General features: G+C 35.1%; 1 protein-coding gene across 2 annotated transcripts in view; it reads left to right on the top strand.

The window, feature by feature from the left end:
- Positions 1 to 16,105, top strand: part of LOC120346915 (protein transport protein Sec24A-like) — a 99,575-nt gene that overhangs the window by 67,534 nt on the left and 15,936 nt on the right. The window contains exons 2-6 of one of the 2 annotated variants that reach the window (XM_078118140.1): positions 11,907 to 11,992; positions 12,758 to 13,363; positions 13,929 to 14,011; positions 14,532 to 14,628; positions 15,063 to 15,187. In XM_078118140.1, the coding sequence (XP_077974266.1) occupies positions 11,926 to 11,992; positions 12,758 to 13,363; positions 13,929 to 14,011; positions 14,532 to 14,628; positions 15,063 to 15,187 (978 nt within the window). In that variant the 5' untranslated portion in view covers positions 11,907 to 11,925. Of the gene's footprint in view, positions 1 to 10,183; positions 10,588 to 11,906; positions 11,993 to 12,757; positions 13,364 to 13,928; positions 14,012 to 14,531; positions 14,629 to 15,062; positions 15,188 to 16,105 lie in introns of those variants that run through there. The other variant, XM_039416706.2, reaches the window with a different exon arrangement.

Raw genomic sequence — 16,105 nt, 5'->3', positions numbered from 1 at the left:
CTGCAGAGTTTGCCTATTGATTTTGGGCGAATTATGTCGTATATTTAGCGAGTTATCAATTAATTAGGGATAGGACACAAGGTGTCACTATGGAGTAAGAGCGCTGTCTTGAGGGATCCCCTAACTTTCGATCGATAAGTCTTCGGTCTCTAACCGATATTCTCGTTTGAGGTTTTGCTATGAAAAATTTGAAATAATATTTCTCCCGTTATGTAAACATACATATATAATATATTTATAATAACAAATATTTGTTCTATCATCATTTGTATTTTAAACTTTCCATTTCACCCTCCATTCCATTTCTAAACGTATATTCGTCCTATAGACACATTATACAAATACTGACGAAATCGATGACGAATCGGCAAAAAAAATATAATGCTTTGAAATTTCTTTTATTGTTTTGTTTACTCATTTTTGATACCATTTTGTTTGTAAAATTAGGAAATCTTTAGACAAAAAAAGTATTTTTAATCTGACTTGTGTTCGGTACAAACCAGATATATATAGTCTTTTCATGATTGTCAATGCTGCCATAACACAAAACTAAATCATTACTCCATATCTTATTATTATCAAGACTGCAGCACTAGCAAACCAGGCCGTCATGGTTTTGTCTGTTCTGCAGATGAATTTTCATCCTAGTCAGTTTCCAATATTAAAAAAAAAAATATAGTACACTTACATAAACAAGATTTGGGCGGAGGTTGGGGGATTGGTGGGGCCCTGGGAGGGAGGCAAAACACAGCATGACAATCGTAATTAGGCAATATTTGTTTGGCCAATACTATTATTAACAAGAGAGCTATGCTCAAATATATGGACACGTCACAAGGTGTCGCTATTTTTAATTCAGACACATAAAAACGAATCTCTTGAAGTAATAAAAGTTATAGCCTTCTGGCAAAAAAAGTCAATCTTTAATCACTAAAAATTTCAAAGCAATTGGTCCAGTATTCGAAGAGAAAAGCAATTTCATCATGACGAAGGAGAAGAATAATAACAAGAACTACAACATAATATTGAAACGATCGTTATGTACACTCACGTGTCCGAAAAAGGATTACAGAATCCCACAATGGAATGGTCAAATGGAAGTAATCATCCAACTAGGTTTTTCAAATCTTTCACAATGAACATGGCATTGTTAAAGTTGAATGTCAGTGCCTTCATTTTGAAATCAAAACTTGAATGACAAATAAAGCATTTCAAGAATCCAAATATCCACATATATTGTGTGCTTGAGTAGCCTTATTTGATTGCAGTCATTTCTGGCTTTTTCAAAAATATCCTGAAATAGTTTGGTATTTGTTTGGCAGTTAGATTTGTTTGGCGGTATGAAAATACAACGTTTGTACAAATTCATATACACCCAAATTCCGATTTGTTCTTCCCATATCCAACACTTATTTTTATTTTCATTAAATATATGCGCATTGTTTTATGTTTATTACTGAGGTTGTAAAAATGTAATTTCTCCAACCCGGTATATTTTATCTAAAAATATTTTTTTTAGTTCCATAAATTTAGATATATCAAAATTTTCGATTATCCTCACTATTCAAAAATTGCGTAGAATAGGTATATTCATTTAGAAATGAAGAATGAAGCATTTTTTTGTAAAATGCCGTCTTCGTATAGGCCATAATCGTGATAAATGGTAAATTGGCCCAGGCAGACACTAGTTTTCTCCATAGAGACATTTTTGACTCATACGCTTTTACTCCCTTCACATATAATTTATTTTCTGAATATATTCATACTAATGCATGCAGACTTCTGTTTATTACTGATATTGTATATTTGATAATGAATCATTTTTGGTGATATGCTGTAACTTAATTCTGCTATCCCATATGATATTTTCAACAGAAAACAAGATCTCGTGACAGGGCAAGGTGTAGATATGAACAAAATTTAGTTATTTTGAATGATTTGGAAACAATTTCCTCTGTGGCGCAAACAAGACTTCTTTTGCGATCGCTCAACAGTAAATATATAATGTTAACATTTAATGATCAATACTTTCTTAATTAAATTGAACATTTTTTTTCTCTCGAAATTATAGTCAGTGTCAGTGTGTTCCGCAAACAATGAAATATCTAGACACATTTGTTTTTCAGGTTGCTACACAATGATCAAATTAATTCAACAGCTAGATTGTTCAACAAATATGGTGCCTAAGATAAAAATTACCAAGACCCAGATGAATTTTTATGATAATTTCGAACTGATCCTTTGGAAAAACAACCTCAATTCCTATATCCTCACACCATTCCTACATCGCCATCCCCTTTTGACTTATCCGTCATATTGCCCTAATTTATTTATACTTACTCATACTGTGTTACCGGTAACATTTAGAACTTGATATAATCAGGACTTTAATTTGCTGAATGAAGTGGTCCAGCGGTTAGCCTCGCCCACCTTTTCAAATACCATGGTTGGGAAATTTCGCAATTGAATCCAACTTTAATCAGATTGGCGATATGATATATTTTGATGAATACTTTTTGTACTGTTTACTCCTGTTTACAAATTTGATATTCAATTTGGCAACCGTAACAAAATTTTTCTTAGGTTTTTTGTATTCATTTTTCCTGTTTCCTAAACGCCGATACCTTGCTAAAACGCTCAAAAACAGTGAAAATTAAGTAATTTATCTAAAGTCTCTCTCCCTTTCATATTCTGTTATACTTCTGAGGTTACATGCGTGTGCGTGTGTGTGAATTAATTTAAAATGCCTACTGGGACGCCGATGTAGGCTTCCGTACCCTAATCTGTCTAATTCCGTGACCGAAGGTGTTAATAACGCTCTCAGCTTTTTATTGCCGTATTATGTCGTCGTGTACCTAATATTAGAAAAAATGTTCTAGACACAACGAAAAGTGCTATTTATGTGACAAGCATCGATTTGAAAATGGCGAGTCCGAGCTTCGAAAGACTGGTATTAATCACTCATAACCCAGATAAAAACTTACAGTCGATAACTCTCTTTTAATGACTTTGTAATGGCTTGGCATGCATTATCAGGTATCCATTCCATCCTTGACCCTGTAATGTTCTGAAAAATATGATTTTTACCCAACCATGCTTGGCCTTTCAGTAAAATTGTACACTAAAATAGAACGTAAAATGAATCTGAATTTAACTACAACGACAACATTGGCTTTTTCACGACTTGTTGCGCGTATTATCGTTAAAAAATGATTTTCGTTGCACTAGGGAGTAGGGAGTCTCCGTGATAAATATTAGATCGTGACGTCATCATAATGTTTAAGTGTTGAATTTTGTTGTGGAATTGTTTTGTTGGATAATAATACACAAAAAAAATTAAAATTACGACTATTTAGACAAAATATTTTGCAGAATTTTACTGGACATAAAAACTCTCAAGTTCAGGGTTATGTTTTTGCGAAATTTTGGCCATTAGTTCGCATGGGTAAAATCTTATTGGAGGAGTTCTTTTTAATTTCATATAGACGAAAAGAACTTCAGAATACGCTTTTGAAGCTCTAGGTCTAGGGCCTAAGGGAGGGCGTTTTTAAACTTAAAAATTTTATTGTTCCCCTGATTCTATAATCAGTTTTTACTCATCTATTTTTAACGATTATACCATCCTCTGTTATGCTGATCATGGAGTCGAAATAAACTTATTCTATTCTGAGTTCTCAGTTGGTAATACCTTCATCTATTTTCTTCCTGAAGACGGCTATACTCAGGACTTTTAAAAGTTATCAAAATAGATGTGCGCATTCTTAAGATTAAAACAAATGTAACACGCATTTGTATTCTCGCTGCATTTTTTTCCAATACTTGTTCCACACTAACCCTTGCCTTGCCAGGTTAGCCATTTCGTTGTGAAATCGCAGTAGATATACAGTCCTATGACTCCTGTCCTATCGTTCTGTGAATGAAGGAAAAGGGAATATTAACAGCAAAAATAAAGATGCATTTTAGTAGAAGACTTAACATAGTCATGCAATACCGGGTGAACAGATTGGCGATATGATAGGGGAAAGTGGGGAAGGTTGGGACACTTTTTTTCATTTGCATATTTTGAGCCGTTATTTCTGCATATTCTCTTAAGTTTGCGAGACTAATGCATAGAGGGGTAAATGTAGTTTTTATTCAGCAACAAAGAAATTCCCTTGCGACACACATCTTACTACCAAAATGCTTTGAAAAACGTCTGTCAAGTGTCCCACTGTACCCCACTTGTGGGGCACAATCGGACAGACCCTGGGGCACAATGGGTCAGTCTGTCAAAATTCAACGAAGTATGCCCTTAAAAATAAGCAATTAATCAGCATAATCATCTAAAGTACGGGGAGACTTCGAATTTGAAGATTTAATATTTTTAAAATCAATGTTCAACTGAAATAGTTCAGATATTTTGACAAAACATTTTGCAAAAAAATTTGATTATTTCCTTCCTCGAATCTAAATCTGGAAATATTATTGATTCTCGAATATATTCCATATTGGGCCATGGGTCGAAAGAAACCATTATATTACACAAAATATAACGCATCTCTAAGTCTCTAAGCACTTATTGTATCAAACACTGTCGAATTGTGCCCTGTAGAGCATGTCCAACTGAACCCCGGTCCATTGTCCCCCATAGGAAACAAATATTCTCAGACCATCCCACGGCAAAATTCGGAAGGCACAGCCAATCGCTAACGTTAGGAATATTTTACAGTGGACTGACGCTAAAGAATATCAGACGATGGTTTGTCTCGTTGGAAAGGCTAAACTAAAAAAAAGAAAAAACTGGAACGGTGAAATTTTTTTTTTCAACCTCCCAAAACCAATTTCACCCCATAGCTTGCGCCGCTCTACCCGTCCGTTGTCCGTTCGCGGGGACGTTGTAACTCACCGAAGGGCGGATTGGAACATCGAGCCGCGGACAGGATTGCGGATATAGTATCAGTGTGATAGCTGATTTTCCACTGTGCCCCATGTCCCAACGTACCCCACCTTCCCCTATATATTGATCAATACTTTTTGTGCTGTTTACAAATTTGATATTAAAATTTGGCAACCGTGACAAATTTTTTCTTATGTTTTTTTTTTTATTCATTTTCTCCTGTTTCTTGAACGCCGATGGACCTTTCCCCGAGCATCGACTTCCTTGTTTACTTCGTGACATTGACCAATCAGCAAGATGCAAAAAGTGACGTAACAATGCTTCCTTTTCGCATCCGCTCAGACACTTCACTCAGACACAGACATATTTCCAAGCGTGGTCGTAAACATTACCTCGTTTTCGCGTTTTTGAACTCTATTCGTTAGTTTTCAGTCGTGTTTCGAAAACTTAAATATAAATCAGATAATTCAATGATCTTCAATGATCTTCCCAGGAGTTTTAATTTAATTGCAGCTTTTGATAAAGTTAATTACTGGACTCTATTTCGTAAATTAATCAAAAAAAGAATCCCCAAAATATTTTTGTCGCTGATTGTACACATGTATCGTAATCAATCCATGTTTGTTAGATAGGGTAGCAGTGTGTCAGATCCTTTCTCTGTCCATAATGGTACCAAGCAAGGTAGTATATTGAGTCCATATTTATATGCTGTTTTCATGGATGACCATTCTGTTAAGTTGTATCAAGAGACCATTGGATGTGTAGCAAATAACAATATTATCAATCTTTTTTTTTTATGCTGATGACATGTGTTGCATTTCACCTTCAGCCAAAGGTCTTCAACGTTTACTTAACATATGCGATAAATACTCTATTGAACATGACATCTTGTACAACTTGAAAAAATGTGTTTGTATGTGTATCCAGAGTAAAAAGTTTAGGCTGAATAATTTGCCTGATATCAAACTTTGTAATTCTGTATTGACTTATGTTTCGTCCACTAAATATCTAGGTGTTTTCCTATCCAGTGATCTTAGAGATGACCTTGACTTGAAACGTCAGTATAAATCAATTTATTTTATAGCCCATACAATTTTGAAAAAATTTGTCAATTGTTCCACTACTGTGAAAAATCTTTTATTTAGGACGTATTGTTGTAGAATTTATAACTGTCAGCTCTGGTTGTTTTTCAATTATTATAATTATAAAAAAGTTAAAATTTCATATAATAATGCTTATCGCGTAATTCACTGTGTCTCTAGATCTGAGAGTGTCCGTCACAAAATGGTATCTGGGAACATTCCCTCTTTCGAAGCACTCCATAGAATAAATCTGTGGGTGTACATGACGAGATGCAGGAACTCCAATAACATTCTATTACAATCATTATTTGATTCCCAGATACTGTTTGTTACGGGCTATCTTAGGTTCTATACCTCACTTTTGGTCTCTTAATTAAATTGCTATATTATAACTCTTTTTTGAGACTTACTGTGAATCTGATTGTCATATCAGGTATTTTATGTATTTATTGCGTTATTTTTGTTTTGCTTATGTTTATTTGTTGTGTTGTTTTTATATGGACCACTGCGGTCTGGAGTAATAAACGAATTAAATTGAATTGAATAAAAAATTAGTGTAGAAATAGCTGTGATAGACTAGGCTAAAACTCTTTACCGGTACTTTTAAAAATCAGATTGTTGTATGCGATTAATCATAATGATGGTTTAAAACACATACCCCATTTTACAGGCGCCAACTCGCAAAATCACTCTTAAAATAGCCCCGAAAATTTTGCAATGGTAAAGTATAGAAAGAATTTTTCGGGGGTCAAAGGTCGGGGAAAGGGGCATACCTTGCTAAAACGCTGAAAAAAAGTGAAAATTAAGTAATTAATCTTAAGTCTCTCTCCCTTTTCATATTTTGTTATACTTCTGAGATTACATGTATGTGCGTGTGTGTGAAATAATTTAAAATGCCTACTGGGACGCCGATGTAGGCCTCCGTACCCAAATCTGTCTAATTCCGTGACCGAAGGTGTTAATAACACTCTCAGCTTTTTATTGGCGTATTATGTCGTCGTGTACCTAATATTAGAAAAAATGTACCAGACACAACGAAAAGTGCTATTTATGTGACAAGCATTGATTTGAAAATGGCGAGTCCGAGCTTCGAAAGACTGGTATTAATCACTCATAACCCAGATAAAAACTTACAGTCGATAACTCTCTTTTAATGACTTTGTAATGGCTTGGCATGCATTATCAGGTATCCATTCCATCCTTGACCCTGTAATGTTCTGAAAAATATGATTTTTACTCAACCATGCTTGGCCTTTCAGTAAAATTGTACACAAAAATAGAACGTAAAATGAATCTGAATTTAACTACAACGACAACATTGGCTTATTCACACCTTGTTGCGCGTAGTATCGTTAAAAAATGATTTTCGTTGCACTAGGGAGTAGGGAGTCTCCGTGATAAATATTAGATCGTGACGTCATCATAATGTTTAAGTGTTGAATTTTGTTGTGGAATTGTTTTGTTGGATAATAATACACAAAAAAAATTAAAATTACGACTATTTAGACAAAATATTTTGCAGAATTTTACTGGACATAAAAACTCTCAAGTTCAGGGTTATGTTTTTGCGAAATTTTGGCCATTAGGTCGCATGGGTAAAATCTTATTGGAGGAGTTCTTTTTAATTTAATATAGACGAAAAGAACTTCAGAATACGCTTTTGAAGCTCTAGGTCTAGGGCCTAAGGGAGGGCGTTTTTTAAACTTAAGGATTTCATTGTTCCCCTGATTCTATAATCAGTTTTTACTCATCTATTTTTACCGATCATACCATCCTCTGTTATGCTGATCATGGAGTCGAAATAAACTTATTCTATTCTGAGTTCTCAGTTGGTAATACTTTCATCTATTTTCTTCCTGAAGACGGCTATACTCAGGACTTTTAAAAGTTATCAAAATAGATGTGCGCATTCTTAAGATTAAAACAAATGTAACACGCATTTGTATTCTCGCTGCATTTTTTTCCAATACTTGTTCCACTCTAACCCTTGCCTTGCCAGGTTAGCCATTTCGTTGTGAAATCGCACTAGATATACAGTCCTATGACTCCTGTCCTATCGTTCTGTGAATGAAGGAAAAGGGAATATTAACAGCAAAAATAAAGATGCATTTTAGTAGAAGACTTAACATAGTCATGCAATACCGGGTATATATGCTGATCATGGAGTCGAAATAAACTTATTCTATTCTGAGTTCTTAGTTGGTAATACCTTCATCTATTTTCTTCTTGAAGACGGCTATACTCAGGACTTTTAAAAGTTATCAAAATAGATGTGCGCATTCTTAAGATTAAAACAATTGTAACACGCATTTGTATTCTCGCTGCATTTTTTTCCAATACTTGTTCCACTCTGACCCTTAACCTTGCCAGGTTAGCCATTTCGTTGTGAAATCGCAGTAGATATACAGTCCTATGACTCCTGTCCTATCGTTCTGTGAATGAAGGAAAGGGGAATATTAACAGCAAAAATAAAGATGCATTTTAGTAGAAGACTTAACATAGTCATACAATACCGGGTGAACTTTTCGGAAGACAGCTCAGTATTCGGCGGGTTGATGAATCGGGCTGGGCGTGTTACACCGGACCTAGTCTACTAACCTAACGCCTTAACCAATTTTGCAGTTACCGGTACGGTACCGGTACCGTACCGCAATACGCATCATCTAACGTTATAGTCTACAGTTATAGTCTAGGACTATCTGACTACCGGTATTGATTATCAAGTTTAGTATACTTTTGTATTATGTTAGGCGCGGCGGTGTGGCTCAATGGGCTAAGCGTTAGGAATACGCTCGCCACCGCACCTTTAATTACTCTGCGTGGGTTCGCAGGTTCGAATCCCATGCAGGGATGGTTATGTGCGAGAGGATTGCTGGGCTGCTCGCCGTCGTTGGGTGGTTCACGTAACCGCTGGTCGGTTACGGCTTCCTCCACCACCAAGTCCATGCTTCCGAAAACAAACAATATAACTAATCCCATACTCGACTTGGAATGGTAACCGGACGAGAGGCCATAGTTCGCCATATGGATAAGCCGTCTTATCGGCTTTCCTCTCCCCAGGATAAATATGTAAATCCTATCCTATCCCCAGACTGGATTCCATGGCGGGTGCACGCCCGAGGGTGCTAGCGCTCCGCAAAAATGCACGCGAGCGAATTCAATTTTGCACGCCGAAAATTTGCAATTGCTCACCAATGTAAAACGGTTTAAATTGTTTTTAAAATCAATAATTCAGTAATATAAAGATGCCAAAATATTATAACTCCACAATTGTCGACTAATACTAGCTTGCAAAATTTGGTCTGATCGAAAAATGCGAAGCAAAAAAGACCATATCGTGTTGAATGATAGGAATCCCGTGAGAATAGTTATGGACGAAAAGATCGCCTCCGCACCAACGCTGGCCAGGTACGGCTCTGATTTAGCGTATTTTTCATACAATAATTTTACACGAATGTACTGAACAGTACCGGTATTTAAAGTCAAACAAACACTCTCAAAATTAGTGACTGTATAAAAATTAGTATAAAAATACTGTTTGGGGTCAATGGTCAAACGTGCAATTTTGCTCTAATTTGATGTGTTTTTATTAATTCTACGTAAAAACACTCCTAAAATTAATGACAAAGTATGTCCATTTTTCTTTGGTTCAACGTATTTTTTATTCAATAATTTTACGCGGATGTACTGAACAGTACCGGTATCCAATATCGCACAAACACTCTCAAAATTAGCGACAAACTGTAGAAAAAAATGTTTGGGGTTAAAGGTCAAACGTCCATTTTTGCTCTGATTCAACGTATTTTTTATCCGATACTGGACGGTGATGTATTGAGAGGTATCTAATGTCAAAGTCAGTTGCACGCGGGCGCAGTTGTTTTGCACGCCGTGAGCTATAATTGCAGAGCCATTATATAATGGCTCTGATAATTGCACGCCTGGGATTCTTATTTGCACGCGGGAATTTCTGATTGCACGCCCGATTTCTCGTTCGAAAAGGCCATGAAATCCAGACTGGTCCTATCCTATGTTTTGATCTCAATCTAATCAGAAAAACCAAAAAGTGATAAAAGACAGCATGGGCATAACTTCAGAACTTAGACATCACGCATAGGCTACATCGAGCGGCTCTCGAATTTTGCTTATTTAATTTTCTTTTTTCACTGCTCTATACAATTGCCGAAGATGCCTATTAAAATACAGAAATAATGGTGCGTAAATAGAAATGTCGGTAAATATAATAATTACTGTTGAATGAGATCAAATGACAAAATGATTACAAAATTATGCGTTTCGATTTATAGGAGTCAAAACAGATTTTTGTGAGTCCATGATATCGTCTTAATTATCGTTATAACAGTATAATGGAGTCAAAACGAAGCACGAAATCAAAATTTGTTTTTTCAGTAGTTGAAACAATATCGATAGTGAAACGAAACTTTCTATGTCCGTCTATACGTGTAATGTGTAATTATAACAATTTAATCTACATTTTTGTTTAGAACTGAAACTTCCAGAATGCACAATCAGACAATGTATTACCGATTTTTATCAAAATTTGAACACCAATAATTCATAGTAAAATAAATGTCTCGAGGCGACATTCTGACATTGGATTGAACTGTTTTGGTAAAAATTGGATTCAATTATTTTGCTAATTAGATTCTTGTTTTTCATTGATCTATTCTTCAGTTCTTGTATAAATTACGCAAGTTGAACTTTTGCGGCATATGAATGTCTCATTGCGGTCTTACTACTTACTGAAGTGCGAAGAGAGGGAAACATTTTTCTTGCTTTATTTCATGTTGGGTTATTTAAAGATGTTGAAGATTACTGATATAAACTCGAGATCATTCCCTACCACTGTATACTGTTTCCCATCAAATTGTTCAAATTTCACGGATGCTAATAAATAAAGAAAGAAAAATATTTCCCGCTCTTCGCGCTCTATTCAGTAAGTAGTGAGACCTGTCTCGTTGTGCCATTGGATTAAATTATTGTTTAATAAATTAATTCATCTAATGCCACAGCAAGGCATCAATTTTTTACTGTTTTAGTATGGACTGTTGGTGTCCAAATTCAAATAAAATATATATTATCAAAATGTAATTTTCAATATCTCCAATTTATTTATTATCGTTAACACGCCATCCTATCTACAAGGAAAGTATAAGTTCACAGACGAGAGAAACACGCCGAGCCAAGGTTTGCGCCGAGGTAGGCTGATGTGCGTCGATTGAAATTCATCAACGTCATCAACGCTTGTTCACGCGGCCATACGTCCCCGAAAGGAGGGGCGATTGTTCATCGGTAAAAGGGTTTCCCTGAAATGTTGCTCCATCTTTATAGTGTGCCTTTGGTTTTCTCACAGTCTTGATAGGTTTGTTCACAGGCTCAGACGTTCGGCGTGCCGTGGTCTCGGATTACGATAGTTACTTGTGCCTTTCTCTTGAAACAAGGTCCTGTAAAATCAGCCACTGATATCTCATGATATGTATGGAGCTATTGTTATTTGTAAGAAAAAAAATTAGTGGCATCCCAAGATTTTTTTTGGTTCGAATATTGACAATTTTGTAAAAACTGAAAATTTCGGTAAGACAATTGAATTTTTTTGCTGATGGGGCCGTCGCTTATAGCTTGATAGGTCACGGCCCATGTGGCCAAATTAGATGGGTCGTGGCCCCGGCCCATTGGCCGTAGAGGAGTCACCACCCCTGTAGCTGGGTTGGGTGAGGAGCAGGAAGCTTGATCCTGAGATGTGTAATCTACGATACCAAACAGTTAGTTCAAACACTTTAACCGCTAGTCCATTGTGCCACATATACGATGCATAAACAGTAATTTTATGTTTTTTGGTATTTGAATATTACCATAAATATAAACTGCTACCTGTTTGCCTGTAATGTGGATATAATTCTTTTTTCATTATATACCGATAATATAAATATAGTTTCATTGCGCTTTACGATGTCCAATCCATATTTTAATGATGTCGGTAACTTTGGATCTGGTATGAATGCTAATCCATCAAATGGTAAGCATACTTTATTTCATAATTATCATATATATGTGAATTGTTATGTTTCGGTATTGACAATATCGTCTATTTTTTTGGTATTTGTATCGACATCAGCTGAATATAGACTGATATTTCCGATTAAATTGGGCTTTTTAATTTGATCCAGAATGTTTTGAAAAATAAGTTAGAGTACGGATGTTGAAATTATTTTTTGCTTGGAGGGATCTTGTTCATGATATTGGCCGCATCAACTGTGAGCCATGCTTGTCCCCATCCCCGCGAGTAGAATAGTAGTATCGGCACATTTTTAATGTGAGTCATGCATTCGCTGATAGTAAGCATTGTTTATTATATTTAAGACTTTTTATGTGAGAAAATTGCTCAAAGCTAAGTCATGTGCACTCACTCTGAAGCAAATGATGTGATCTCCAAGTAAAGTTATGGACGATCACACTGAAGTGCCAAGTGCTAGTCGCACTTCAAAGTATTATATAGGCCAAATATGCATTAGTAAATTTTGATTTACCTGGGACTTGGAGCAGCTCAGGTAATTATTATCAGGGAAACGCGATGTATTTCACATAAACTGGCTTTTATGAAGAATTTTTCCCGCATAAATTTTTTTTACAATTGGGCACAAGACATCTTTGTCTTTCTTAAACTTTTCTTGATTTATTTATTACATTAACATTATATATTGAATTTGTTTATTGTGCCTAATTATGGGCTTTGCAATATTATTATTCATTTTTTTCCTTATTCTTACTGTTTTTTTTATAGGTCCGATGAAGCACCCGCCTCCACCACAATTTCCTTCTAGTATGACCGGTGGAAGTTCTATTCCCCCTGCTCCTCATGCTCAATTACCGCATGGTCATACCCCACCACCAACCAGCTATCAATACAACAATACACAGCATCATCCATCAACAAATGCTTGGCCTACAAATCAAGGTTCTATGGCCAATATGCCCCCTGCTACAAGTGGATATAACATGAATGGTTTGGTTGGATTGACCCCAAGTTCGGGGGCTCGTAATTCCACTCCACCATCTGGTCCTCCATATTCACAGAATATGAATCTCTCAAATCATGTGCCAAATTCCCAATATAGTTCTCAAAACATGCCACCACCACCAATTAGCCAATCTACTATGAATCAGAGAGCAGGTTTTAACCCCAATTATTCACATGGTGGTTATCCTTCAATGGGTTCAAATGTTCCTACCAGTGCTCATGCTCCTATGAATGCAGTGAGATCAAATCAACCTTTGGTACCCCCACCTATGTCCAACACCGCACCTTATTCACCAAACAAAGTTCACAACACCATGCCTCCGCCACTGATGGGTCAAAATATAAATACACCATTACCACCAACATCAGGTAATTATTCATATGTTACTTGTAGGTATGTTTGAAGTGGGTGGGATTTTGTAAATGCATTTAAATTGGATTTTGAGCTTTATTAATAAGGGTTTGGGAAATTTTTAAATATAGACTTGGTATTTTAGTAATTAAAATCGGACAGATGAACATAGACTTTGTTTTACCTCAAAACATTAATGACTATAGAATCAACCACGTTCAACTGTATCATATATTTTCAATTCAGCACTTCTCAACTTAAATTAATTTTTACGTCTTTTTTTAAAGCCATATTTTTTTATTAAGTGGATCATTGGGTAAATAGTTCAATGGTTAAGTGCATCTTACTAACCACTTCACCCATTTTTAAGCTGAAATGAAAAATTGTGATTTGTGATGCATATGCTTGTTTTTCATGGTGGTATTTAAGCAGTTCTCAAGCCTTTATAAAATTTGAAGTTTTGGTACTGGCATCCAAGTTTATTGAATAATTTTGTTTGATGTGTATAAAAGATTCTTTTTGTATTCTTTGTCATATTGCATCATCTTATCTATACATTAACACAAGCAAATTTATTTTCAGACAATTTTCCAAAACAGCCACCAAATCCAACTCAATTTCACCACATGCAACAACGACCACCACCTTCTATGATGCAGAACCAGGTAGAATCTGTTGTTAAAAAAAGTTGAAAAAAAAGCTATTTTTTGTTTGTTTGGCAAGACACTGCATTGTCGAATAACGATTCATTGTAATATTAGTAATTATACATTGTAGCCTATGACTAGGACAAGGCTACTTTTTGTTGTACCTTGTATGTGTTGATGTGACCAAAGCTTGATAACATACCATTCATCAACAATATTTTTATGAAAAGATTACCTATGAATCCATAAGTAAATGCATTGTGTTCTTCAGTCCTAATAGTGGGTAACCGATTGCTTTACCAAACACTGCTAAATATTCCTAAATAACTTCAAATTTCTGAAGATCATATTTTAATAAATATTGACATTTCATTTTGGACATTATGCAGTAATAAAAATGTCAAGTGTTATGCAATGTAGGTCAGGCTCTATACTCTCAAGTCAGTGTGAATAAAAATAATTGATGCATCACTCTTGGTTTTGTGATTTGGCATACCGTTCTTTCTATGAGCAAAGACATATTGTCTATTTTATTCAGCTGCCACCTCCAACGAGTGAACAAATTCCAAGACAAATGCACCATCCTGGGCAACATCATCAGCCACATCAACCCCAACTGCTTCCCCCTGTTCCAGGTATGTTATTTATTATTATCAATAATAATTTATCAGAATCTTTGGTCTTATTTTGCTTGCTTTCCTTTTCATTGAAAATTATGATTTCATCATTTGTCTTAATATTTCAGCTTTGAAATTATATTACTGGTAATTAAATTACTAAGATAAAATGAAATAAAAGAAGACAATGTATTCTATGATTTAAAGCGGAAGACTCTTCCGCTTCAAGACTTCTAATGTCTTGAATTTTGGCATCTAAAAAAAAAAATTAAAACCTATGAACTCAGGTGAAAAAAAAATCTAATAAAATTACTAATAATACTCTTTTCCCATTCTTTTTATATATGCAACACATGCAAGCAAGCTTATTGAACCTCGACTATTTAGCAATCTTATTGAACTTTTTGGATTTAAAGTCCAAAGTTTAATTTATGTTTTATTTGTGTACACAGGAGCAGGAATGCCACCAAGTGTTCCGGGTCCAGGACAATATCCTTTCTCTTCGGCATCTGGTATTACGCATGGTATGAGTAATATGGGAATTGATGACAAACATCGGCCTATCAATATTATGATGGTAGGAAACACGTCTCATTTATCATACTACGTAAAGTTTGACCCAACAATTTAGTCTAAAACTTTGCCTTCAGTAATGGATGTTATCTAATTTGTCAATTTTGGGTATTTTTAATGAATAAACTTAATTTGTTCACTTTTGGCACTTAATTATATGATTTGGCACCACATTCAGAACAAGTTCTTTGTTAATCAAAATCAAGCGATATGTGTAAAAATACTCAAATACTATTCTTGGTATATTACTTATACGTCCTATAATCGACAGTAAAGATTCTAACAATGACTTGTCACATCTCTTTATCATCACGATTACTCTAGCGATCTCTTTCCATTAATAAAACATTTTAAACATAATGCCACTTAAACTCTGTCTTCTATGGAGGGAGTTTAAAATTTGGTCATGTTTTTTCCTGATGTTGGGTATATGAAATTTTCAATATTTTAGTCTATTATGTATGATGTTGTGTGAATGGAGCTGAAGATGATATATTATTCAAATTGTAGCATCTTATATATATGCAGTTATATGTTTGATAAAGAAGTGGTTTTCAAACTTTTTGTTAGAGTGGAACCCCAATAAAACATTCCAGAGGGACCTCTGTACCTAGTTCGATTGTCTTTTGCAAAAAACTTTTGATTGATAAAGTGAAATAAAATTGTTTACACTCTACTTAGTTATATAAACCAACCTAATATTAACAAAATGGTCTTTGAAGTTTAGCAAGTTTAATGATAATAGCAAAAACTGATATGTGTTTGATATCTTCAACCAATGAACAAATAACAATATAGGTACTGGAATTCGAATGTGAACTTTTGGAATTCCGGACTTAAGCTTTTGGGTTGTAAACCACTGATTTAGAATGTCATGCCAGGCTAACTATTTACTGTATGTCAAAAAAGTGAATAAAATCTA

Source organism: Styela clava, chromosome 11, assembly GCF_964204865.1.
Source record: "Styela clava chromosome 11, kaStyClav1.hap1.2, whole genome shotgun sequence".
In the NCBI taxonomy this organism is placed as follows: Eukaryota; Metazoa; Chordata; class Ascidiacea; order Stolidobranchia; family Styelidae; genus Styela; species Styela clava.
This window is presented reverse-complemented; position numbering and strand designations above follow the sequence as displayed.